General features: G+C 42.1%; 1 protein-coding gene and 1 long non-coding RNA gene across 2 annotated transcripts in view; one reads left to right on the plus strand and one right to left on the minus strand.

Moving 5' to 3' along the window:
* The window catches only part of LOC132991771 (uncharacterized), a 127,246-nt gene extending 100,068 nt beyond the window's left edge, over positions 1-27,178 (minus strand). The window contains exon 1 of the long non-coding RNA XR_009676263.1: positions 27,078-27,178. This is a non-coding gene — a long non-coding RNA (uncharacterized LOC132991771). The remainder of the gene's footprint in view (positions 1-27,077) is intronic.
* dcc (DCC netrin 1 receptor) overlaps positions 1-27,948 on the plus strand; it is a 240,628-nt gene that overhangs the window by 103,916 nt on the left and 108,764 nt on the right. Inside the window, exons 6-7 of the mRNA XM_061060638.1 lie at positions 5,153-5,307; positions 6,339-6,459. Of these exons, the coding sequence (XP_060916621.1) occupies positions 5,153-5,307; positions 6,339-6,459 (276 nt within the window). The remainder of the gene's footprint in view (positions 1-5,152; positions 5,308-6,338; positions 6,460-27,948) is intronic.

Here is a 27,948-nt window from a genome sequence, read left to right on the forward strand (position 1 = left end):
AAGCAGAGGCCTGCGGGAGGTCCGCCCCACAGGGTGAACAGGCAGAGGAATTGAAATCCTGCATTATTCTTTTAAATTTGTCTTGAGCTGTTTTCACTTATTCACTCTGGATTCATTCTAGAAAATGTCAGGACAGCCTGCCCATACATATTCACACCTCTTTGGGGAAGTTTTCCCTGTCAGACAGGAGAGAAGGATCTTAGGAAGCAAGAAGTGAGGTACGATGTGGGAATTAGTGTTGGCGGACTAATGCCAGTGTCTTGTCTTTGTATCAATTCTACTTGTAATTGGAGATATTCACAGTATCAACACGAGTGTAAAGTAACATACTGGTGAGTAGAAAAGAGTATGGAGCTGATTAATTGTGAGCGGTGTCATTTAGATGTCATCATTCTGCTAGCTTGTGGTGAATTTTCTTAAATATTTCCCACTGGATTCAAACATCTGCTCTACCCGACGTCATGCTGAAACTTTACCAGGAGGAAATTTTGGGAGATTTTCATGTATATCTTGCATGTGTGAAAACATCATGAGGAAAAGCTGGACTGTGTTGCTTTGATTTAAATCTTTCACTTAAAATAATCTCTTGTCTTAGTTCCCCGACTTCATGCACCCAACACAACAAACTACAAACAACAAACTATTTTTAGGCGCCCTGCAGGAGGGATAAAAAACTGTTAAAACCAAAGTGATACTCAATTGCCAGAAACATATTTATAAGGGAACGAGTTGGAGTTTGTTATCATGCAGAGACACATTATGCAAAGGTACTGAGCTCTCTGAAGCTCGGCTAACAGCAACGTTAGTGCGTCACTCTCCAATAATTGTGGCTTAAACAGCTCGTTAACTATTCCCGACATCATGCCCACAGAGTGAGGGATAAGGTAAGAGTGTGTGTGTGTGTGTGTGTGTGTGTGTGTGTGTGTGTGTGTGTTAGTATGTGCGGTAAGTCTCCATGGATGCACTTAATGACAAATAATTGGTGGTTAAGTGCAGATATAAAGAGGCAGCTAACGAGTTCTGTTCGCACAACGACAGTTTAACTCAGACTCAGTGTTTGTGTGTTTGAGTGTTTAGCTGTGTGTGTGTGTGTGTGTGTGTGTGTGTGTGTGGGGGGGGGGGGGGCAGTGAATGTCCTTCACTGGGTGCTATCATCACTCTTGCACAGACACACACACACACACAGCAGCAGATGTTCGTTTAAATGGACGACGGAGCTGATTTCCATTTGAATGCTGAGTGGAAGTTATTATGTTGCAGCTCAAGAGGCCACATTACTGATACTGTGTGTGTGTTACTGTGTGTGTGTGTGTGTGTGTGTTACTGTGTGTGTGTTACTGTGTGTGTGTGTGTGTGTGTGTGTTACTGTGTGTGTGTGTTACTGTGTGTGTGTGTTAGGCAGAGATGGATGACAATAGCACATTCTCTCCTTATTGTTTTAAAAGTGTGTTTGTTTGATCAGATTGCATCACCACTTTATCGTCTTTATTCAAAGCTAAACGATGATCCAGGTGAAGGTGTGTGTTTACAGACCGGGTGGAGTCAGACTTGTTGTGTGAGCTGGAGGTCAACTGATTGTTAAAGGTGTCTCATTTCCATGTGAATGGCTGCTCTCAGCTGTTTTCCAGCCGGGTGTGGAGTTGTATCATCGCGGTGTCCCGCCTGGAAACACAAATGCCTTTGTTAACACGTCCCCTCAGATGACCAGGTAATCAGTGTTACACCTGCAGCTCTGCAGAAAAAAAAAAACACACATCTAAACAGTCAGTGGACACTCTGGGAATTCCCCAGACACAAAGGCTGCTGGGTAATCATTCACATAGCCGCCTTCCCGAGTAACGAGGGAGAATGTTGAATGTTGTGTCCTTTTTTAGCATTTGGTAGAACAGAAATTGGCTTTTTGTAAAGTAAAAGAGAATCGAGAAATGGGTTTTCAGACGCCTAGTTATCTTTCAGATGTTTGCAGAAAACACATTACCAAGGAAACCTGGTTTCTGGCTCTGTGCAGTGGACAAACTTGAACAGAGACACAAAGTGTTCTGGTACTGGTACTCATAATTTTTTTTTAAACTGGCTGCTGGAAATGTTATTCATATTTGGAACAACACATCCCATTCTTACTCGTCTTTCTGCTGCTGCAACATCCCACTTCCCCCTCTGGGGATCAAAAAAGTATTATCTTATTGTATCTGAACTTACTCTATTAATCACAACATTTCTAAACATACAGTATGATTTACTCTACCGTATTGGCTACAGAGGACTCTGATTGGTTCAGATGTCTCCTCTTATTTCTGTGGGGTTCAGTCTAATTCCTGGAATGTTATTGTGCTTTTCTAGTCCTCTGACTACTCAAAGCGCTATTAACTAACCCCCATTCATTATACATATACACGTCGATACACATTTACCCGTAGATGCTGAAGCAGCGGGAGCAACTTGGGGTTAAAGCGATACTTCACAGGTTGAAACGTGAATCTGTATTGAAATTGGGTCATATATGTAGTAGATATGTGAAGTAGGTGCCTTTTTGACCGTGAAGAAGCTGAAAGTGTATTTTTGGCTCATGTGGATAAAAGACAACAACTCCCAGAATGCACAGAAGCCGCCTCCTGTTCCTCCATCAGCCTCAACGCTAAAATCACTATATTGCGAACATCCGATTCGAGCACAAGACCTTCAAAATCCTCTTCATCCATATCAGTTTGAAGTTGAAACATACTTAGTCGGTTCTTCTCAGCTTTCTCCACAGAGCCTGTTAGCATAGCTTCCAAGCAAGATGGCCGACATTGCGTTTAGATTCTAGGAGTGATGTCCCACCCACTGATCTGTGATTGGTCTGTAGCTTCAGTGTCTTTAAGTGTCCTACCCAAAGAAACATCGGACATGTGGCTGCAGGAGCTGGGGATCAAACCCCCGACCTCCCAGTTGAGAAACGACTGACACTACCACTGAGCCGCAGCCGCACCTGCCACAGCCCTCCCTGTGTAGCCCTCTGTGTTTGTGTGTTTGTGTACATGTTGTGTTGAAGCAGCAGCAGCTCTGAGTTTAAAGGAAATCGTTGGCTCTTAATTAGAGCATTACTGCGCTGATAAAGTTACACCTCCACATAATGATGTATCGATGGAGACACACGACTCGCCTCCTCTACTAACTTTACACCTTCCTCTCTTTCTCTTTCTTTCTCTTCTTTCATCCATCTTTCTCATCCTGTTTTCATATTGTATTCCCTCTCTCTTCCGCTTATCTTCTGTCTCCTTTGCTTTTCTTTGTATCTCCTCCTCTCTTTCCTCCAGTTAATGACCTGTGAACTATAGACTGAGGTCATGTAGAAGTTATCATATGACCTTTCCTCCTTCCTTCCAGTCCTTTCTTCCATCCCTCCTTTCCTTTGTCCTGACCTATTTGACGATGAGCTGTGTGTGTGTGTTGTATTCTCTCTCTGTGTTTGTTTATATTTATCAGTGCTCAGGAAGCCGTGACATCATGAATATGTGTGTGTGTCTGTTTGTTGACACTTACAGGACATTCCTCTTCTGGTTGTGTGCGTGTGTCTCTGTGTGTGTGTGTGTGTGTCTGTGTGTGTGTGTGTGTGTGTGTGTGTGTGTGTGTGTGTGTGTGTGTGTGTGTGTGTGTGTGTGTGGTCTGTTGTGTATTTGTGGTTGCTGACAGACATATTGTTTGTTGTCTCGCAGCGCTGACAGTGTCACCGTGGCTCTCGCTGCTACATGAGGCCCTTCAGGCTTCGTTCTCATGTCTGTTCAGGCTCAAAATGGCTCCTGTCTCACATCCCTGCTCTCAGCGTCGACACTGAGCAACAACAGAGCTTGAACATGGCAGCTACCTCACCCCTTCACCCACCTCCCCCCCTTGACTATTAGGAGTGTCAAATGTATTTTTCATAGTAAATATTGAGCTTTAAAAGAAAACCAAAAACAATTGCCCCAAGTTGCTCCAGCTGCTTCGTCGGCGGTGTGTGAATGGATTAGTTACTTCTGATGGTCTCTTTACACAGCAGCCTCTACCATCAGTGTGTGAATGTGTAGGTGTGACCAGCGGTGTAAAAGAGCTTTAAGTAGTCAGAAGACTAGAAAAGAACGATACAAAACCTCTTCTCTGAATCAGTACTTAGGTGGACTAGATGTCAGCATTAAATTGATTTGGCACAACAAATAAACTTCAGCTACTGACATCAGTTTATGCTGCATAATTGGCTGTCGTGCCGATGTCTGTCAACAGGGCCGATATCGGCCGGTATTGATGTTGGACCATTGCATGCATTAGTCTGGATGTGAAACTTTTCCTAACTTTTACCTGACTTTTTGGTTCTCCTGGAAACTTTTCCATCTGAACAAGAATCCTTTTTGAACAAAGTATGTCTGCACTGTAAACATTGTTAATAACTGTCCTATAGTGGCAGCGAAGCATGCCATTTGAAATGCAACATGTTGAAAACCCATTGTGAACATATTTTAATTATTGCCTCAATCTTGTTAGAACATATTTATAGTTGCACGACATTTTCTGTGTGCATGTTATTTCAGTCACCTCGACACTAGTCATCATGTTGTGTCCAGACTGCACCGAGAAAAATGACTTTTCAGCTCTTAAAAATCCACCAGTGAATTCAAAAAGCCGTTTCTTTCCTTCCAGGGTTTTAAAGATGTGATGAATAAAGATGTGATATATAGAGATGTGATATATATACAGTAAAGCTCTCTTACTTGCTTCATTAATGTTCTTGAATCTCTTGCTGCCATCGTACTTTAGTTTGACTCTGAGCTGGGATTTCACTCTTAACTGTCTGTTTGCAAAGTAAGGTCAGATCAAATCAACTCAAATGACAAGAAAATCAACAGATAATGATCTGCGGAGGCTAATGAGATCAGACACTTTCTGCTCCTCCGTAATAAGCTCACGACTCAGATTGTAATTATGTTAATTAGTTTACAATCAGCTGAGGTTGTTACAGAAACTCGCTGGTGTGAAAGAGTCCTGAAGGAAAAACAGACAATTATTCTGAACAACAATGCTGACAGTGATGACACTGGAGCTGGTTCACTTGTTGACGCACACTCAGGAGAGACGACGATATGGTGGAATTAAAAGTTTCTCTGTGGTAATTGTTATGTTGTTTGTGTGTTTCTTGCAGTGCCGCCTCAGTTCCTCAACTACCCGACCAACACGTATGCCTACGAGTCCACCGACATCGAGCTGGAGTGTGCCGTGACTGGAAATCCTCCGCCGACCGTCCGCTGGATAAAGAACGGAGAAGAAGTCATCCCCAGTGACTATTTTCAGATAGTGGTGAGTTCAACAGAAATGTCACATATACATACGTTCTCTTTAAAGGTCACATATCCTCCTCCTCTTCAACCAGTTTAAATAAGTCTCAGAGCTCCTCAAAACATGTGTGTGAAGTTTCTTATTCTAAATCCACTCTGATCCTGTATTTGATCATGTCTATAAACCCCTCTATTTCAGCCCTGCTCAGAACAGGCTGTTTCTGTGTCTGTACCTTTAAATATGTAAATGAGCTGTGTCTGACCACGCCCCCTCTCTGGAAGGGCTCAGGTGTCTCGGGCTTTCTCTCTCCATGTCCTATTGTTTACGGTGAGAAGGCAGACTCAGAGGGCAGAACAAACACCTAGCTGTGGGAGTGTCACCCACCTGGGGGAGGGGTTACTGCCCTTTGTGATGTCATGAAGGGAAAATCTCCAAACGGCCTGTTTGAGCACACGTTTTCTGAAAAGTGGAGCAGGCAGAAGACTTAGAGGATGGACTTTTCTCATCATTGGGGGGTTTGACAGACTAGAGACACATGTTAGTATTAGAGAAACATGGTGAAGTGGATTTTACAGAATATGTGATCTTTAAAATCACTATGTTGCCAAAAAGAGAGATGATATGCACCAGAAAGTAGGGTGTCCCTAATTGGTCTTTTAGTGTGAAACAGCTGCAGGAAGTGTTTATTTTAAGTACCTTAACGCTGAGACAGTTGTTCAGCAGTAAAGGTCAAATATTATAACAGATAACAAGTAGAGTCTTAACTCTGTTAACAAGAAAGAAAGTGAGAGAATCAGATCAGTGGGTGTGACATGACTCTGTTGTCATACTTTCATAATCCAATAATCTGGATATCTCTCTGATCTGTTATCCTCTGATCTGCTGTACAGAGATGCAAACACAGACACACACACACATTCACACACACATTCACACACTTTCCATTCTTTCTTTGTGTTGGTTTTTACTACTTGTTATGCTCAGAGTCGGTGTTTGTTGTGTGTTTTCAAATGTTTTATTGACCTGTTGTTTGTGTGTGTTTTTTTTTTCAGGATGGCAGTAACCTGCAGATTCTGGGTTTAGTGAAGTCAGATGAAGGATTTTATCAGTGTGTGGCGGAAAACTCAGCCGGCAGCTCGCAGGCAATGGCTCAGCTGCTGCTCCGAGAGCCAGGTAGGAGCTCTCTCTCTCTAACACACACACACAGACACAGACACACACACACACACACAGACACACACACACAGCTGATAGAGGCGGTGTCCCTGTCAATGCTCATTGATAAAACCACCTTTCTGTCATCACCTGTTCTCTTCACTGCTGTCATGGTTTAATTTTCTTCGGGACCTCGCTGCTTTACTGTGACATCACTTGATTTCCAACTTTTGTTTACGTTTGTTTTTATTGCATTTTTCTGCAGTAGTGAGACGTGTTTAATCAGCTGTAACAGCTAAAGTATAACAGATCTGAGTGAGTCAAAGTCAAACTCATTTTGATGTTTGAGGAAGAAGCTTCAGTCTCGTCTTTTTACAACCTTCTGTTCATCACATGGCAGATTTCGCTGACTGAGCGTTTAATTTCGCTGACTTAGTTTAGTGCATTAGTTCCAAAAGTAGGTCGCAAGACACTGACAGGTGGGAAGATTCCTTCCAAAAATTAAACATTTCTTCATGTTGTATATTTTACCAATTGTTGTGAAAATATGTGCATAAAACGTGTTCTAAGAGAGGTGCTCTGCTTCTCATGTCTCTTATAGTCTTTACAGTTTTTACGCTGTGCCCAACGTTTAATGTTTTAACCGCCTCCAGGGACAGTATGTGTCCCCAGTCTTTAGCACCAGGCCAAAAAAAGATTTAGCCCATGGTTAGTGCGTGCGCCCAGTGGTGATTCAAGAGTCTGTTGGGGCCCTTTAGGCAAAAATTCATCAGTTTACAGACACTTACTCGTCTTCATCTTTCTCTCTTTATTCACTCCCAGACGGATAATTCCTCTTTAAGATCCTTTGGTGACTTTCATTGACAAATGTTGGTTTTAAAATCACATCAATGAGAGGGAGTGCTGTCAGATTAGGGAGGTTTCCTACTGTCATTGCAAAATTTGCCATTTTGAGCCACTGCTGTGGTTTGTCAGCCCTTGAGAGACCCCTACTGGCCTCGGGATCCAAGCAGTTTCCTGCCTTGCCTTTTGACAAACAGCGCCTCTTTGTGTACTCCCCATGTACGGAGGCTTTAGTCTGCCCAGGTTCAAATCTGACCTTTGGCTCCTTTCCCCCATGTTGTTCACCGCTCTCTCTCCCTCCCTAGTTTCTGACTCTATCCACTGTCCTATCTCTAAGGCACAAAAAGGCCCCAAAAATAAACCAAAAAAAAGTTGAGCTTTTTAATCACAACATAGCTAACATTGATTAGATTTTTTTGTTTTTAAATTGTCTTATTTTTTGACGAGATATTCTTAATTGTCCCTGTGGATAAATTTGCAAATGTGCAAAAGAAACATGCAGCTTAGTGCAACTTGATGTGGCAAAAATAAATACAGCATGTCAGACTGGCAATCATGAATCCAATTCAAGTAGAGCCAAACACAGGATAAAAAAAAGTTTCTTAAATATGCACAACGATTTATTTCACTTCTATAAATATGTGACTCAACAAGTTGCCAGAGGTCTTTAAAAATGTGTTATCTAATGTGTTTACGGCTCCCACAACTGCCACACCTGCAACATGTGCCTCCACGTTTTAATAACACTGACAACAAGTTGTGAAAGCACCTGAGTTACCTGAGCTCTAACAATGTGCAGCGATTCGGTGAGCGTTTCCCAGCATGCTTTGCTCCTGTTGTGTTGCTCAGTTGGAATTTCAGTCACACTGAGTCACAGCTGAGAGAACAGCAGGAGCTGCGGCGCTCTGGCAGACTCACTGTTTGTTGTGTTGTGTCGTTGTTTGTGTCCGGGGTTAAAATTCAGTTAGTCATGTGGTCTGACAGCAGTTACCGCCACACACACACAGCCACAGACACACACACACACACACACACACACACACACACACACACACACACACAGACACACATGGACACAAACAAACACAGACATGAATATATGAACAGCTCAGCCAGTCTGCAGAACATCTGAGTCAGCACAATAAAAACACTCTGCCATCTAAATGGACCAGCAGCTCAGTGTGTGTGTGTGTGTGTGTGTGTGTGTGTGTGTGTGTTTGAGTGTATAGGACAACACAGGCCAACAGAAAGTGCCTACAGTTTGATTCACTCTCTTTATTATTGTGGTTATGATCCCAAAGACTGTGGGATCCTGATCATGTGAAACCTGAATAATTAATCTGATCTATATTCCCTTTCATGCGTTTAATTGTTGCCCTTGACGACAACAGTCTTAACTAAAGGACTAACCAAGCAGCAACCTCCGGTGTTGAAATTGAAGCTAATGCGGAAGTGCAAAAAACAACAGATCTACGGCTGTCAGCTCGAGGTTGCCCAGGAAGTCACATAAACATACAGAAGAAATTAACATTAACAAAAAACGATATTGGTCTGTCTGGTTTATGAAGGATACGAGATATCCATAGGCTGACCTGATTGACAGGTGGGTGCGGTGTAACGGTTTGGCAGGAGGCTTAAAACCCGTCTCAGCTCCAGCTCTCAGCCTGTTGTTAGGTTGACTGAAAGTTAGGCATGGAGACCGCCATCGATGAGCCTCCAAAGCCCCCTGCTGTAACAGATGGGTGATGTCACTCAGGATTTTAATATTTACAGTCTATGGGACTAACTTGTCCAGGGTGTAACCCCGCCTCTCGCCCAACGACAGCTGGGATCGGCTCCAGCCCCATTGCGACCCCAAACAGGAAAAGCGGTATAGATAATGGATGGATGGATATAAACTTATGTAAACAAACTTACTGATCTTATGACTCGTTAACCGATTATCTGAATATTTTTTATTGACTAATAAAACATCAGATAAGCTACTATTTGAAGAAATCATTTCTCGCTTATGTTAGTTTCTAACTAACTAATCAACTGACTAGCTTCTAGCCAATCAGGTAGTGTTGTGGGCGGGACAACAGGTGAGACAGACACACCTGCAATGGAGCCATCGTAGTGCATTTTTAGATTAATTAATTTGATCTGCATTAATAAAATAAAAAGCTGATACAGATCGATACAGGCTGATAATCAGTCGACCCCTCGAGTCGTTTTCTGATCTATTTGGTGTTTGTTTATTTGTTTGTATGTTTTCTTTTTGTCCTTCCTTCTTTCCTTCTTTCTCTTTCTTGTCTCTTTGTCTCTGCTTTAATCACTGTTTGTTGCCTCTCCCCTGAGCCAGCAGCACAGATGGCATCACACACACACACACACACACACACACACACACACACACACACACCCGAAGACATTAAGAGGGTCAGATGGCTGGTGTTATCGCTTGGTTACAATCGTCACGGGAACCCAGCATCCCAGCAGGCTCACAGCGGCCAATCAGACATTCCCACGAGAACTCACGGCGGGAGTGTGTGTGTGGGTGTGTGTGATTGTCAGCATACCACCTTGTTACCCTTGGCGATGCCAGGCCCCCTGATACTTGGAGTGCCTCTTTACACACACACACACACACACACACACACACACACACACACAAACACACAAACACACACAGACACCTATCGCTCTCACTGAGGTACTTAAGATCTCTCCAACATGCATTTAAATGAGTACTTCTTTCACTGATATAAAATACCAGTGCACACACACACACACACACACACACACACACACACACACACACACACACACACACACACACACACACAGGGTGTAGGTGAGTGGTTTCATTAATGCAGAACACATGCAGGTGCTGATACTGTTCAACGTGACAAACAGGGGTCTAAACATTTCATATCGATTTTCTTTCTGTGTTTTTTCCTTCTTGGTGCCACTAACACAACCGCTCGCTGTCTCCACACTCAAACACAGCCACTCACGTTTATCAGAATACAAAACATTAAAAATAAGCCAGTATCTTTATGACCAGTTTGTAGGCACTACTGCTGCTAGGAATCAGACCTCTGGTCTTATGATGGAAGTTCAGTTCTTGGACTATGTTGATAACAAAGCTTATACCAGCATCATTTATAAATATCACATTTGAACTGTTCAGTTTCCTTTTTAGCACCAGGCTGTAATCCTGTTTATTTCTGCTGTAACTTGAACACAGTCCTGTATGCGACTTCCTTTGCCTTTGCAGCCAGCCTCAAGTGGACACTTTAGGAACTGCAGCTTTTTGCTCTTCCACATTGGCTTCATTCTTTTCAACACGGGAGGTTGCCTCTTTCTTTCAATAAATTAGTGTGAGTTGTTTGATGTGACAGGCAGAAAAAAATGTAAAGGGAAAGGTTAATGGTGTTAAAATTTATATTTTAATGTATTCATGAATGAGTGAAAGACATTACCCCCCACCCCCACCCCACCCCATCTCTCTCTCTCTCTCTGTGTCTCCCTCTCTCTGTTTTACAGTCTCCTCAGTCCTCTCCTGTCCCCTCTGCAGTGTGGTCTCAGTTAAATCCTGGTCCGGATCTGATCTGAGAGCTGGATCAGGATTTAAACATCAGACCACTGAGCCTGTCCTTCTCTTGAACTCCTTCTTCTTTTATTCTGACCCCCCACCCCCACCCCTCTGTCATTTTCTCCACACACATTCATCTCCACTTTTCTCTCTCCCTGCTTCTTGTGCTGGACAGCTCTGTTTCCCTCTCTCTCCTCCTTTTATCTATTTTCTGTCCTTTCATCAGTCTGAAGTCAGAGCCTGGAAGACTAGATTCAGGGCAAACTCTTAGAGAAATGACACAAACACCTCTTTAATATTTATCCCCTCATAGACATCTGCACTGGGATTATTGATCAATTATTCAATTTTGTCACAGATTCTTGAGGAGTTCAAACACTGTGTGTGTGTGTGTGTGTGTGTGTGTGTGTGTGTGTGTGTGTGTGTGTGTGTGTGTGTGTGTGTGTGTGTGTGTGTGTGTGTGTGTGTGTAAAGGTCTGAACTGCAAATGAAAGAGGTGTTACCACAGAAGGTCAGGATGCAAACACATCCATCCATTTACCTAATTCTTCCCTTGTTTCCCTCTTTTTCCTTTCCTTGTTTCCTCCTTTTCCCTTCCTCCACTGGTTCCTTGTGATATTTCCTTTTCTTAGTTCATTCTTCCCTTGTGTCATTCCTTCGTTGTTTCCTTCTTTCTTTCTGTTTTGTTACGTCTTTCCTTTTTTTCCTATTTCCTTCCTGTGTTCTTTCCTTGATTCCTCCTCTGATCTTCCTTCATTCTTTCCTAATTCCTCTCTGCTTTTTCCTTCTTCCTTCTTTTCTGCTGAGTGTCTTTCCTTCAGTCTTCCCTTGTTTTCCTCTGTTTCTTCTTTCTTTCCTTGTTTTTTCTATTTCCTGACTTCATTCTTCCCTTCTTTCATTCTGTTAATCCATGTGTCATTCCTTGTTTCTTTCCTTCACTCTTCCCTTGTTTCTTATTTTTTCTGTATTTATTCCTTCCTTGTTTCTATCTGCTTCCATCCTTCTGTCTTTCTTCCTTCTTCCTTCCTCCATCTTGTCTTTTTAATGTCTTTGTCCTTCCTTGTTTCTGATCTTGTTTCTTACTTTTTTGTTTGATCCTTCCTTGTTTTCTTTCCTTGGTTTCTCCTTTCCTTTCTTTGCTCTTTGATTTCCTTCTGTTTCTTTTATTGTTTCTGCTCGTGTGCAACGTCACACTCTCCTTCCTTCCTCACTTCCTTCTCTTATTTCTTCTTGTGCTTCTCCTTTCTTCTTTTTTGATCTTCCTCTTTGCTCCCTTAGTTGATTCGCTTCCCACTCCTTCTGTCCTTGTCGTCTTCTCTGTCTCAGGACTTTAATTGTTCCCTCTTTTATTTCACAAATTGGCTCCTTTGCTCTTTAATTGTTTCCACCCTGCCTTGCATTCTGCCTTCTGACATCTGACGATTCATGTATTGAAATAGTAAACTCTGTAAGACTCCTTATCGACACAAATCAAGACTTGTCACTCAGTTTTCACTATTTGTTGACATTTTAACACACTTTGTAGTCACCATGAAGCAGCAGTCGGTTTTGATCTTGATGACTTACAAGAATTAATTGCACAAATTCTTGACAACTGTTGCTTTGTTGTTTGTTGTTTTTGAGCTAAATCATAATTGCAAATTCAAACAAACAATTGAAAATGCTCCTTCCACGTAAAACTGTTTGAAAATGTTGAGAAAAATCGCCTCTCCTTGTTTTGACAGCTCAAACTTTAATTTGAGAACACTAAGAAAAAAAAAAAAAGGCTGAAATTCCTCTGAATGACTTTAAAAGAACACGTTTAAACATGACCGTATTTTGAAAAGCGCTCGACCGAGTAACCAGCCAGCCGATAATATCGGCCGATATCAGCATAACAAGTGATAATTGGCGTCGGCTGATTTTATCACAGATATAACTCGATTTATTCACCAGTCAGATAGAATTTCATTTGAGTTTTATTGTAGTAAACTAGTAGTTCTCTTTCACCAGCAGAGGGCGCTATATGGATTACAACAATTATCATCACTCTGCAGAATGTTGAGCGGTGATGCTCGTACATGCACAGTTACTCTCAAGTCGAGTGACCATCTTGTCTTTGTTATAAATCTTTTCCACAAGTGTTTGATACCTGCATGTAAGGGAGCAACACAATAAAGATGTAGCCTATATCTATCTTAAGATTCAAGAGAGATATCGGCCGATATATCTGTTATTGGATTATTTTGTCTCTCTAATGTCAGTATCGGCCTCAAAAGTCCCGTATATCAGTCGGGCCTTTAAAAAAAAACATTTTTAAGATTTATTTTGGGGCTTTTTGTGCCTTTAATGGAGAGATAGGACAGTGGATAGAGTCGGAAATCCGGGAGAGAGAGTGGGGAATGACATGGAGGAAAGTAGCCACAGGTCGTACTCGAACCCGGGCCGCCCATCTGAAAGACCACAGCCTCCACACATGGGGTGCGCGCACCAGCCACTGCACCACAGCGCCACCAGCGCCCAAGTCGGGCCTTATTTTTGAAGAATGGTTGCAAAGTGTGCAGGATTCACATGAATACATGTTCTTTAATGTAATATTATTGACAGACTATGAAATCACAGCATGCAGAAGATATACGACGAGCCTGTTTTACAGCACAGTCAGTGCACAAAGGAAGGAAATACAGAATTAGAAATGTAAACACAGAGAACATCCCTCCGGCTGCACTGCATGAACATGTCCAACACTGAGATCTCTCCGTGTCTCCTTGTGTTCCTGTCACACTTTATTATCCACATCACAACAGACCTGTTCTCACATTCTTCTTCATTAGTGAAAGTCGAGATTCACCTGAGAGCAATTCATCAACGCAAGACACATTTACTAAAACACTCTGACAGGAGTGTGGAGGAAAACATCTTCAGATGAGGACAACTGATTCAACGAGTTGGCAGATAATGACACGCAGCGAACAAAAGAGTGAATGTTTGTGTGGGTAAAAGTTCTCCTCGGAGAATCACTAAAATACGACAGACGCAGTTATTAATAAAGGAAACGGAAGACAAAAGGACAGAATCACTTTGCATTTGGTTAAAGAAGAGTAACAAGTTGTTTTCATGACGTGCACGAGTGAATATGATGTTGTGGAAGCTGAAAAGGAAACTTTGAGAATCTCCGTTCTGAGCCTGAAAAAAAAAAATTACTGAGAAAAATGCAGCCCATTAAAGTAAAAAAATATATAAAGGAGATATTTTTTTTTAAACCATGCAGACAAAGAAAACGACGGCGCCACGTTCTTAATCAGACGACTTGGAATCCTTTTCATTTATTCCCCTTATGCTGCGTCCACGTTCTCGTCTGTGACGGCTGTGAGAGACATTTCTTCCAAAATGATCAGAACAGCTAGGTCTCTGAAGAAGCACAAAGTTGGTGTGATGAATCAGAAAACCTGTTTATTATGTGCGGCACGGAGAGAAGACATGAGCGTTATTCTCTGGAGACAGTCAGGCTCATAAATACAGAATCCACCCAACAGTCATAGGAAGTTAACTCTTAAGGGGAAATCACACCGTCCTGTAGGAAAGTGGGCAGGACACCAAAAGGACAGTCAGGAAATCATCAAGTAAAAGACAGGATGTTTCACATTTCTGCTCTCAGCTCCTCCTGTCACAGAGATCAGTTTTGCCAAAATTCCCTCTGACGGCGTCTGGTTCCTTCTGATGAGGTCATGATGAGATGAAGAACTTGTCCTGGTGATTTCAGATCATAAAAGGCTGCAACAAGTTCTTTGAATAGAAAAGAGAGAGAACCAGCAGGGAGGCGTGTGATTGGTTCATCAGATTGGTACCTCGTGGCAGACATTGGTTGAAGTTTTTACAGGCTTACAACTACTACAGATGACGGATTTTCTTTGTTCCTTTTTCAGAGAACTTAATTTATTAACTTCTGTCAGGACCTAAAGACAATTTCAACAAAAACCTTAAAAAGTGGATCTGGAGAAAATTACCAACCCTGCCTTTAAATACTCAAATACTTCATAAAAGTCATGAAGCCCTGTGCACAGCACTGTCAGCACTTATGTGTAGGTGCAGGTGATGTCAGGAAACATCACCTTGACAGTTAATGAGAGGAAGCACTGCACATTAGACGGCTGAATTCCTAATTTTATTTTATTTAAGAGTGCTCTTTTAAATTCTTACTTATTGTTGAAGCACTCCACAAAGAGCCTCGTCCCTTCACTAACTCGCTCAATAAAAAAATCACCTGCATTCTTCTGTTCTGCTCCTCCTCTTCTAATCAATCTGGTCCCTTTAGAGCTTCGCCTCTCCAATATCAATAGATGCCATTTTTTTCGGGGCACTTGCAAAAACAACTGACGCTGTCATTCTGCCGGGATGCAAAGTCCTAAAGGTCACCACGTCTAGTGATGTTGCTTCAGGAGATAATTGGCTGCAGAGTCGGAGAAACACAAACCAAAACAAGGCAACTGGACAGTGACGGATACAAAGCAAAAAGCATATGCAGGTTTATGTTTAGTTTTGGGGTTACATTTATGACTGGGCAGGTATCTTCCTCCAAGTTAGTAAAGATGGTTTCATTGTGTGTAGCTGCTGTTGTTGTTCGCCCTGCTACTTCATCTGTAAGTAGAGAAAGTGTTTGTTGTTCATGTTTAAATGTCTAAACTCTGTCCTGAGGGAGACCAAACTGGGTCACTGTGTGTGTGTGTGTGTGTGTGTGTGTGTGTGTGTGTGTGTGTGTGTGTGTGTGTGTGTGTCAGACTCAGTCGAGTCTCTGTATTTTTTGAGGCTTCTCCTAATGTGTTCTCTGTCTTTATCTGTTTTTACCATTTATCTCGAAGCAAAATGTGTCGGTTGCACAGAGTTTTAAACAGGGCTTTTAATGCCTTTTGTTTTAGAGACAGGGCCATGTATAGAGTCAGAAATCAGGGAGACAGAGTGCGGGCACAAACACAAGGTTACAGTTCAATAAAAGAAAGATGAGCAGAATCCACTTCCCCATGTTCCTCTAACACTAATATGTGTCTCTAGTCTGTCTACAAACCCCCCAATGATGAGAGAAGTCCATCCTCTCCGTCTTCTGCCTGCTCCACTTTTCAGAAAATGTGTGCTCAAACAGGCTGTTTGGAGATTTTCCCTTCATGACATCACAAAGGGCAGTAACCCCTCCCCCAGGTGGGTGACACTCCCACAGCTAGGTGTTTGTTCTGCCCTCTGAGTCTGCCTTCTCACCGTAAACAATAGGACATGGAGCGAGAAAGCCCGAGACACCCAAGTCCTTCCAGAGAGGGGGCGTGGTCAGACACAGCTCATTTACATATTTAAAGGTACAGACACAGAAACAGCCTGTTCTGAGCAGGGCTGAAATAGAGGGGTTTATAGACATGATCAAATACAGGATCAGAGTGGATTTAGAACAAGAAACTTCACACATGTTTTGAGGAGCTCTGAGACTTATTTACACTGATTGATGAGGAGGAGGATATGTGACCTTTAATTTCTGCTTTCTGACACTCAACAAACTACAGGAAGGTGCTGCTTGGTGAGAACAGCTGGAGTTATTCAGTTTAATAGGGTCTAAATTAATTTTTCAACAAATAGTTCTTATGTCACATCCATTAGTAAGAATTGAGATCTCCAGAGTTATGACGGTAAACAGACTTAAGCTCTGCGCTGGCTGGAACAAAAATGTAAAGGGGCACATTTACCGAGGGGGGCAGGTCTATTTAAAGTGTCAGCTTTATCTCAGGGAGGGGCGTAAGTGTCAGACTTCAATAACCAAGTTATATAGTCAAAAGAAAAAGTAATTATATAAAGAGAACCATGCTTGATTGACATTAAATGGCACATTAATGTGATGGATTTATGACAGTTCCTTTTTTTGTTCTTCTATTCTTTTCACTCCTCATTTTTAAAACTTAATGGAAGTAAAGTGACATCTGCACGGAGAAATGAAAGAGAGAGAGAGGGAGAGAGAGAGAGAGAGAAGGATAGTCATGGCAGATAATTTTCGGTCTGCTGGAAAAAAGAAAAAGAAGAGTGATGATAAAGAGGGGTGTAGAGAGAGAGAGGATGAGGAGGAGAGAGTAATAAAGACGAGAGAGGGTAAGAGATAAAATGAAATCGCCCGACACAATCCTGTGGACGGTGAAAAAGAAAAGAAAGAGGGAGGATAGGGATGGATGAGGGAGAGAGAGAGAGAGAGAGGTGGGGGTGAGTGGAAGGAGAGAGAGTTAGAGACAGGAGGGTCAAGAGAAGGGCAGGTGAGAGAGAAAGGGCGAGAGAGAGAGAGAGAGAGGAAGAAGTGTGTCAGCCATGACAGATTCGTATTCCACAGTGAGCGTCTGACCTTAGAGCACACACACACACACACACACACACACACACACACACACACACACACACACACACACACACACACACACACACACACACAGATGCATACACACCTTATCTCACACACACAGAGAAATGCTTTTTCTCCTCTCTCTCTCTCTCTCTCTCTACACACACACACACACACACACACACACACACTTTATACTACTCTACCCCCCTACTCTTCCACGGGAGTTTGTGTGTGTAGGTGGGTGGGGGTGTGGGAGTCTCTGTCTGTTGCCATGGCGACCGTAGCCTTCTCTTCTCTCCCATTCCTCTATCCTGTGAGGACCAGATGAGTTTGGTGTGTGTGTGTGTGACAGGAAGAGATACATATTAAGTGTTTGCCTACAAGCGAAATAAAGATGACTGGAGTGTGTGGTTGTGTGTGTGTGTGTCTGTGTGTGTGTTTGACCAAAACACCCACACACAAAAGAGAGTAGACGGATAGATTTCCCACTTTTCCTCTCTTATTGATTTCATATTTTGTAATCATATAAATAAAAAAACATGCTGGAGGAAGAACAGAACTCCATAAAAAGCCTCAAAATATTTACAGACTGATGGATTTGTGTCACCACCTACATGTTTGTCTCAGCTTTTCTTCCTTTGTGTGAATTCAGTCGAATGTTTCCATCGATCCATGACTCTGCTGTAATGCTGAGTTCAAGTTCATCACCATATTCGGGAAATTAAACTTCTCTAAAAAAGGAATATAGACTTGATTTTAGCCCAACCTTAATGCATCTACAGCCGTTATATTAAACATCATCGTCTTAGCACGCTGTAACGTTCTGCACGTTTGTCAACTCTGTTTTGATTCCAGAGTCTGAGCAGCAAAAGAATAATCGATCACAACCTGTGTATTGAACCAAACATGGACGAAGCTCAAGAATCGACTGGACTAGTTTGAACCTCATCTTTAGTGTAACTGCAGAGAGTATTTATTTATAGTTTGTGCAACACGCTGAACTCTCCTTTAACTCTGTTTCAGTCTTCACTACGTCTGGAGAATTAAATCTGTCTTTTTAGCTGCTAAATGGTCGTGACCTTTATGTCTGTTTTGAAAAGCTCCGCATGCTTAGTACTTTTATTCAAAGAATTGTGATGAAAATAATGTTGAGGAGTCGTGTCCTGGCATTAGCAGCATCCATAGACCTGGATATGTTCCCTCACAAAGACAAGTTGGATTGGTTACTACTCCGCCATTGGTGTTGACAAAGCTGATATCAGAAGTCCCGCCCCTTCCTTATTCTGATTGGTCGGTGATAGAGAGGGGCGTGAAGCACTGTACCAAAGCGCTGTAAGAGCAGAGACCAAAAACAGGACTCTGAGCACTGTAAACACTGGTGCGCTGGTTTAGTATTGAACATGGGCTACCAGCACAAAAACCATCTTTAGTGGACACGGACCCTGATACTGTGAGCTGCTGTATATTTTGAAATGATATCTGTGGTGTGCAGTAAAGGTTTGGATCAGGACTGGGCGACTAAACTACAATTTGAAACAATGTATTTATTCTTGATAGAAATATTGAAAAGTTTGATAGATTTAATCTGTTATTACACCACCTAAACACCGGGAAGGGGGGCGCTAATGTGCTTTAAAATGCTAGTTAGCCGCCCGACTTTAAACAGAAGAAGACGACAAAGGCTTCCAGTCATCCACTCAATTTCGGGAGTTTGGAGATATTTTGGCAATCTAGGTCTGACACAAATGAGAGCAGTGTGCCACTAACCAGGTAACACTACAAACGTTTTTCCACCATTAGAAACAATATGACCCGTTAGATGACGACCAGGCGTCCCAAACGAGGGTTCATGTGGACCCTCAGCAAGCATCGGGTCAGTCAGTGTTACTGCCCAGCCGCAAACTGTCATATCAGCGTTTTCCAGCACGGTGCACTGTAGTAAATACTTTATAAAGGAAGTGAGTAAACAGGAAGTCAAATGTCAAGAAAGGTAAATATAATGAGGGTTTAAAGTGTTTGTTTTTGCATGCATGGAAATAAAAACAGACAATGTGCAAAACTTCCCTCCTCCCACCCCTTCATGTACTTTATTTAAAATGTCTCTTTTCCTCACTCTTCCTCCCCTTCCTTCCTTTACTCTACTCCCCATGTCGTTCTCAACCACCTCTAAGTCTGCCCCCTCTCCTCTCCTCTCCTCCCATCCTCTCCTCTCCTCTTCTCTCCTCCCATCCTCTCCTCTCCTCTCCTCCCATCCTCTCCTCTCCCATCCTCTCCTCTCCTCCCATCCTCTCCTCTCCCCTCTCCTCTCCTCCCCTCTCCTCTCCTCTCCTCTCCTCCCATCCTCTCCTCACCTCTCCTCTTATCACCCCCCCATCGCCCCCGTTCCTCCTGACAGACAGGTTCTTTTAGTGACAGACAGGTGCTGGTCTGACTCTCTCCCCCTCGTCTCCAAAACAACAAAACAAATCAGGGCACGGCAGCGTCATGTCTGCTCAGTGTCATTTCAATCCTCAGCGAGCGGCGACCCAGCGACGCCCAGGAGCGTCTTCAAAGCAGCAGGAGAGGACGGATTTAATGAAATTCAGCTCAATAACACCTGTTTGATATGGAGAGAGAGCGAGAGGCTGACAGGGATCCTACCCGCCTTTGACATTCATACTAAGTGTTTATGTGTATCGGCCTTATATAAATAGAATAGACGCACATAGATACATTTATTTCTCACACTCTGAGCTTTAGGATTTAATTAATTAAGATTATTAGGATCTGAGACAGTTTATTTTCTTCTGTGACTTAAATTATAAAAAAGAATCAGAGAAAACAGCGAGATGAATCCTTTGCATCCACAAAGCCTTTGCATTTCTGCAGCTCTTTGGGCCTCATTAAGTCTTAAAGTGTTTAGCTAGCTAAAGAAAGACATGCATAAAACAATGAACTTCTACTCGACAGAAGGTATTAACACTGACATAAAAGTGTTAATCCATACAACCCTGATGCAGAAGATTCCATAGAAGTTGTAGCTTACATAATGCGTCTTTGTTAATTAGCTCTCTTTTCTAAAGTAGGTACTGAAGGATCTATGATGTAAACTGAACACATTTGGACAGTTTAAGGTTTTTACGGTTATTTTTCCTTCATAACTTTTTTAATAACTAATGTGAATCTTTAATGTTATGGTTATAAACCTCTGTCTGCTGCTTTACATTAAAACCCGTGAAGAAAAAAAAAGAAAGAAGAAGAAGAGAGGACGAGAAGAAAGACTAAAGGGAAATATTTATCTTCCTTCCTCTCATAGCGCTGATGTTTCTGCGACGTTGGCCTCCATCGATCGGAGAGAGTAGAAGGTCATCCGTATAGCCTTTGTGTGTGTGTGTGTGTGTGTGTGTGTGTGTGTGTGTGTGTGTGTGTGTGTGTGTGTGTGTGTGTGTGTGTGTGTGTGTGTGTCCTCGCCTATCGATTGGTTAGAGGTTGGAGGTTTGTACCTCACCGCCTACGCCTAAATGTGTCACCACGCTGGGTGTGTGTGTGTGTGTGTGTGTGTGTGTGTGTGTGTGTGTGTGCATTTGTGTTAGTGTGTGTGTTTTATGAGTGTGTGTTGTCCCTTACAACATTGATCCCCTTTGTGATGAAACACCTTCCCATCAGCCCCTTCATCATCACTCAGCAGGAGGGTGTGTGTGTGTTTTTGGTGTGTGTTTGTGTGTGTGTGTTTTTGGTGTGTGTCCTCTTCTGTTATTGAAAGAACCTGCTGTTCAAAGAAAGCAGAACTTCATGATTTTTTGTTTGTTTTTAAATCAACAATATGCAGCTTTTTAGTGATTTTTTTAGTGAATTACTCGTGGATGACGCGTGTTTATTTTTCAGGGCAGTGAATAATTCCTGGACATCTGTGGCTCAAGCTTGTTAATAAAAAGCATTTGGTTAATCTGGAAAGCAGAAGCTAAGTAGATAATTCCTGAAACTTTGAGCTCATTGAAAAAGGGCTGGGTTTAATTTCTGGATGACTGTGGCTCCTTCTTATTAAAAGTGCAGCAGATGAATCCTGGCTTCTGCGTCTTAGGCTTCTTATTAAGGGCAGTGAGTAATTCCTGGACACCTGCAGCTCTCCTTATTTCTTCTAAAAGTTGCATCTTTTAGTCATTTACACTTGTGCAGTGAATAATTCCCAGATGCATGTTTGCATTATTTCTAGACGGCTTTTTTTTGATTCAAGAAAAGAAAGCTTAAGCTTGTTTGCTTTCGGAAATTCTTCTTGCTCATTTAGACAGGGCTGGGTATAACTCCTGGACATCTGCATTTAGTTTTTTTGCCCCCCATGAATGGTAGAGGATAATTCCTGGATGGCTGCATCACAGTAGATTAGTCCTGAACATCTGCATAACGTGCACATTAAGACTGGGTAAGGGATAATTCCTGGACAAGCTTGGTCTCTTTTATTCAGGGAAGTGGATAATTCCTGGACACCTGCAGCTCTGCATATTTATTTGCATTGTTTCAGTTTTGCACGTTTGGACGAGGGATTCAGTGATTTATGGATTATTACTTATTGGCGAGGGGTAGTTCCTGGATGGCTGCACCCTGTGCTAACTCCTGGACACCTGCAGCTCGGGCAAAGGGTGGCTGGACACCTCCAATCTGTGCTCATTTAGTAATGATAGTGAATATATTCCTGGAAGTTAGCCACACAGTGCTGTGGGTAATTTGTGGATGGTTGCAGCTCAGTATAGATAACCCGACCAGCTGCATCATGGGCTCCTTTAAACAGGGGAGTGGATTATCCCCGAGTGGTCGCTTAGTCTAATGGGACAAAATCATTTCAGCTATCCTCAGTTATTGGCGTCTTTACAAAGGATGTTGGCTAAATCCTGGAGGAGCACTTCTCATGCTTGGTTTCTTAGTTTTATGACTGCAGTTCTTGCTTAATGTGTGCTGCAAGTGACAGCCAATGACGTTGCATGTTTTGTTTATTCCACCACTTTTTGTCCAATTGAAGCAACATAATCTTGAACTCGATTGAACTTAGTTTGATGCACATGTCAGTTGATGACAGATCCTAACGTGATGCTTTCTAATTATCAACTCTGAAAAGAAAATAGTTTCCGTGTCACATAACAAATCAAACATTTCAAAGTCTGATCGGATCTACGACGAACTGGAACTTCCTGCTGTTTAATTTTTATCTCCAGCTGTCACTCAAATACTTTCTAGTAAAAAATAATTCCAAACATGAATTATGAAAATGTGGAGCGAGATAAGATATGAAGGCTTCACATCACAGAGAGCTGAGATAGAGAGAGTCTGAGGCAGAGACACGAGAGGAGGGGAGATAAAGAAAATCTGGTCTCACACATTTAGGGACATCAGGTAGCGAAAAGAAATCATTCTTCTGAGTTTGTTTTTACACATGTATTTACTTTAAAACCGGAGATAAACATCTATAATACAGGTTAAATGATTGTGGAACTTTTGATCCTCCTTCCTAAACTCACCTGAGAGTTTTTGAGAAGGTAAACCGTGCTGCAGAGCGACATCTGATATTGCATGCAGCACTGATATTCCCCATTCCCCTCACCATGGCATTCATATTCAGACAGTTTTTACGTTTTGACTTTTCTTCTCGTGACCTTTCAATGGGATGACCGATTTTTTTATCTGATGTAACCTTAAAGGGACTTTGGTGAGAAGGTTAACCCTGATCCAGAGCCATGATGTGGCATTTTAAATCCATCTCCCTGCCTCTCTGTTAACAAACATTTCACTGCTAACCTGCTCATAGTTTAGAGTTCATGAAAATGCTGAAAATTCAAACTACAATAATGCACGCTTTAAGAAGTTACCAAAACTCAAATTACTTAACTTCTGCAGCCACAGGATCAAAGAAAGTCCACTCACAGTTTGTTTTAGCCGTCATCAGACTCAAATGTTATACTCAGAGGTGCTGCTTGTGGCCAAGTAGGGGGGCCTTGAGGGCTGACAAACTTTACACCACAGCAGTGGCTCAAAATGTGCTAATTTTCCAATGACAGTAGCAAAACTCCCTAAGGGGGACCCCATCTGACAGCACTCCATCTCCTTGCCCCGCTAAGCGTAGCATGCACTGTTGCTGTGGAGTTGAGGAGGAATTGTCCATCAATAGTAGGAGAGAAAAAAAGAAGTAGTACAAATGTAAGCGTCGGACACTGGGAGGCACGATGGTGATGAATGCTGGTGGGAGGGGCCGCCAAATAATTTTTGCCTAGGGCCCCAACAGACTCTAGCATCGCCACTGATTATACTTTGTGTCTGAAGACATTTACAGAAAGGGTCCCTTCAGACATTGACCTTTTGTTAAAGGAAGGAACCGATAATTGATTTATTCAAAGCCACCCGACTCCATTAATGAAGACAGAACATGGGAGGTGATGATCCACTGCGATCTCATTCCCTTCATTTTATTTGTTTTATTTTGTGACATTATCATCTTAAAAGGCTAAAAGAAAGGCTAGCTCAGATTCATCACACTGTGGCTGCACAAACAGACTCACATTGATGCAGATGTAGAGCAGCACCTCCTGTGTTTAGCCAGCTTCTTTACAGTTCTCATCAAATGACGTAATAAATGACCCGTTTGTGACATAAAGGTTCTGTTGACTTCTAGTCAGACCTTTCATGAACCTTCACAAACTCTTAAATGAGTTGCCTTAGCATTAAAAAAAACAATACTCGTCATTGTTCCCACTGGGGATAAACTCTCTTGGACTGTGGTGCTGCACACATTTTCTGAATTTTCACAGGATCATGTATTGTTCAAGTATTGTGTTGTTTGTTAGAGTTTACAGATCTGTTCGCTTTGCATCTTAGTAGTTCTGTTCTTTCAAAAGGTTTCACAGTAATATTCATCTCTATATGCTTCATTAACGTTCTGCACTCTGCACTGCAGCCCGGTGTGTTTTGGACTTCAGGTGTGTTGTGTTGAATTGGACATCAGCAGAGGTGTGTTTAACTTGTCATGCTGCTCAGCGTCTCTCTGTGTTTTGGATTATTACGCGGAGCACCTTATTATTAGAGGCTGATCAGGCAGGCAGGTCAGCTCTCCGAGGTCACTTCAGTGTGTGTTTGTTGTTATTCGGCTCTGATGACGGTCTCAAAGTTCAGCGTGTGACCTGCGTCTCCTGCTTTCACAGTAATAATGTCAGAGAGGCAGAAACAGAGCAGGACAGAAAAGACACTGAGAATTACTGCTGAAATACTGAGCTTTTACAGAAAATTACAAACACACACACGCAGCTCTCACAGTGTGTGACTGTCAGTGCACGACACCCACAGTGCTCACAGCTCTCAGGCTAAATTAATGTGTACACACACACACACACACACACACTCAGCTTTCACAGTAAATTACCGCAAACACAGACGTACACTGTCATGAGCAGCTTCAAAACTACAGACACACACCGAGCTTTCACTGCAAATTAGAAAGCAAACACACAAGCCGGGGATCAGAGTCCCGCTGGGGCAGTTAAAGGAGCAGTCCAACATTTAGTTTTTTGTTTGTTCGTTAGTTTTCTATCGTGCTGAAAGTCACAGACGTTGTTTATCAGTTTGAGCTCTTCGCAAACATTTGAGATATAATGCTGGCATGTGTTTAGCCTCAAAGCCGGGGGGAAATACGTTAGCCTAGCTCCATCACAAAAGACTAAATTCTACCTCCAAAAACAAGTGCTCAAAGTGGGTGGATACTGACAGTGAGGCTGTTAACGGCACGTCTCGGTTTCACTCTTTGGTGCATGTGATATTTTCATGCAAGTCTACTTCTTAAAAGCTGCAGGTAGTCTTTGCAATGGACCTTAAACTACATTACCCAGGGTGCAATATGATAAACTCAACTGTTCCTGGTCACTTTGTCCTTTTTTTCTTAATTGCCTCGAACTTTATCTGTACGTTGAGTAGCCAGACTGAACAAACCGGTGTTCTGGTTTCTGTTTGTAGTCCAATTGTATTGACCAATCATGTATCAGCAGGGTTTGGTGTATGCAGGAAAAACAGTCTGTATGAAGAGGAGATGGACGAGGAACACAATATGCTGTAACGAGCTCTGCAGTGATCAGATAACAATTTATTTATCTTTATTAACAGATATCAGCATGCGAGGGCAGCTAACAGTCCACCTTAGATTAAACACTTCAATTTGAGCGAGTCATGAAAGTCAATTAGCATTTAGATTTCCTGACGTCCTGGAATGCCTCAGAAATCTGACCTCAATCTGACCTCCATCCAACAATCAATCAAACCAACATTTCAAAAGTCAGCAGACCTGACAAAGCTTAATTTTTACTTTTAACAAATCTGCATCATGATGTCATTACAGTGAGCTAAAAACCTGTTAATGCAAGTAAATCACGAGACATTTCACTTTCTTTTTCCGGCTCCTACCACTGAAGTCCTCCAGAGTGAAGCCTCTGTGTAACTTACTATTTAGAGTTAAACTGAGACCAGAGGTGTCAAGTAACTAAGTACAAATACTTTGTTACCTTAAGTAGAAATTTTGGGTATCTATACTTCACTGGAGTAATTATTTTTCAGCTGACTTTTTACTTCTACTTCTTACATTTTCACGCAATTATCTGTACTTTCTACTCCTTCCATTTTAAAAATAGCCTCGTTACTCCTATTTCATTTCGGTTTGTTTTCATTCAAAAAAACACAAAAATAACAAAAAAAAACTATCCAGATAAATCGCGCCATCCAGATGAATTTGATTGTGGTTGGATGAGAAGTATAAACATAGGGTACCATTCCGACACGCTGTGGCGCGGCCTAAGCTTGTGTCCTTAATGGCATTTTTTTCCCTTACATTACTTTTACTTTTATACTTTAAGTAGTTCTGAAACCAGTACTTTTACACTTTTACTTGAGTAAAAAGCTTGAGTTGATACTTCAACTTCTACAGAAGTCTTTTTAAACCCTAGTATCTATACTTCTACCTGAGTAATGATTGTGAATACTTTTGACACCACTGACTGAGACTCACCAGAAACAGATCAACGGGCGCTCCTCTGGGAGAATTTGATCTATATATAGATATATATATATATCTATATATATATACATCTTAAAAACTGGATATATCGTCCCAGACAAAAACAAACAAACAAAAAAACTGTCTTTGTGTCAGAGAGTTATAAAATATGTTCAATGAACTTAAATGATGAAACAGAGGTTTGCAGTCAGACACCTGTCTGCCTCTCTGCAGGAGTCAGGCTCTGTTTTCATCTCACTGTTCATCTTTATCATTTGGTTCATGCTGAGTTACTTCTGAGTTCACAGTGAAAATATATAATTCGAGGAACATTACACCTTCCATCTGCAGTCTTGTACACACATTTGAGTCATTGATTCACAGCGAGCATGTGTATAAGGGGAGTATGACATTCATTTGGCCTTCTCTTTCTTCACTCTATAAGCACGGCCTCGAACAAATCTGTCATGTCATGAAATTAAAATGTAAAAGTACAACTTCATGACTTGGAGAAAGTTGCTCGCTAGGAAGGAAGAGGAACCATCAATCGGTGAGATTCAGGTCATGTTGGAGTGCAGCAATAAGGTTATTTTAAGAGGAGAGAGTGTTGCATTGGTTAGGGACTATTTTCAGCTGTGGATTAATACAAATGTGTACCCTTCTGAGCTTTGACCATAGACTGTAAATATTAATAGATGAAGCCTGAGTGACATCAGCCGTCTGTTCCTGCAGGGGGCTCTGGAGGCTCATCAGCAGCAGCCGCCATGTTGGAAATCCTGTCTCAGTCTTTCAGTCAACCTAACGACAGGCTGAGAGCTGGAGCTGAGGCGGGTTTTAAACCTCCTGACAAACAGTTACATCACGCCCACCTGTCAATCATGTCAGCTACACGCCTAACTATGGATAACATGTATCGTTTTCAAAATCAAAACAGAGCCGTTAAAAAAAGAATCACCCCTGTACAGTGTGTGCCCATGATGACAATAACTAATCAGACCTATTTTTTTGTTTTAACCAGGTTGTAAACATGTTAATTTATGCTGTAAAAACAGCTTTTTTGCCTGTGGTGTATGTGACTTCCGGTGTTCCTGGAGCCAGCCTCTAGTGGACACTCAATGAACTGCAGGATTTTGCAACCAAGACCCGAGGTTGCCGCTTGGTTAGAGTGCGGTAAATGTGAGACTGAAGGAAACTACAGTGTTTGTTCACAGGGATAAAGAAACCTCTTAGAGATTGTTGTGCTGCTCATTAATGTTTTTGAAGACTCTTTAACACATTCAAAAATCCAACGTAATGTTTCTATGAAAGCTAGGATAGACTGAACCTTAAACTTTGACGGATGAAGATGATATCAGATGGTGCTGTCATGTTTTTCTCTGGACATGAAGCTACGTTTTAGTGTGTGTGTTCAACTTTCCTCTATTAAAGTCAGCTTCCACCTTCAGTGTGAGGTCACAACACACACACATACACAAACACACACACACTTGAGATATTAGAGAGTTTACTCACTCACCCACTGTGGTGGAGATTTACAGGAATAAATATCCATTTAAGAGGAATTTCAAAAGTAGAGGGCAGAGAGGTGTGTTTGTGTGTGTGTGTGTGTGTGTGTGTGTGTGTGTGTGTGTGTGTGTGTGTGTGTGTGTGTGTGTGGTGTATCCGTTTCTAAAGGCAGCTGGCTGAAATGAGCCCTGAAATTGAGTGCAGGGAGAGAGAGATAGAGCGAGGCAGCGTGAA

This window comes from Labrus mixtus, chromosome 17 (assembly GCF_963584025.1).
Source record: "Labrus mixtus chromosome 17, fLabMix1.1, whole genome shotgun sequence".
NCBI classification, from domain to species: Eukaryota; Metazoa; Chordata; class Actinopteri; order Labriformes; family Labridae; genus Labrus; species Labrus mixtus.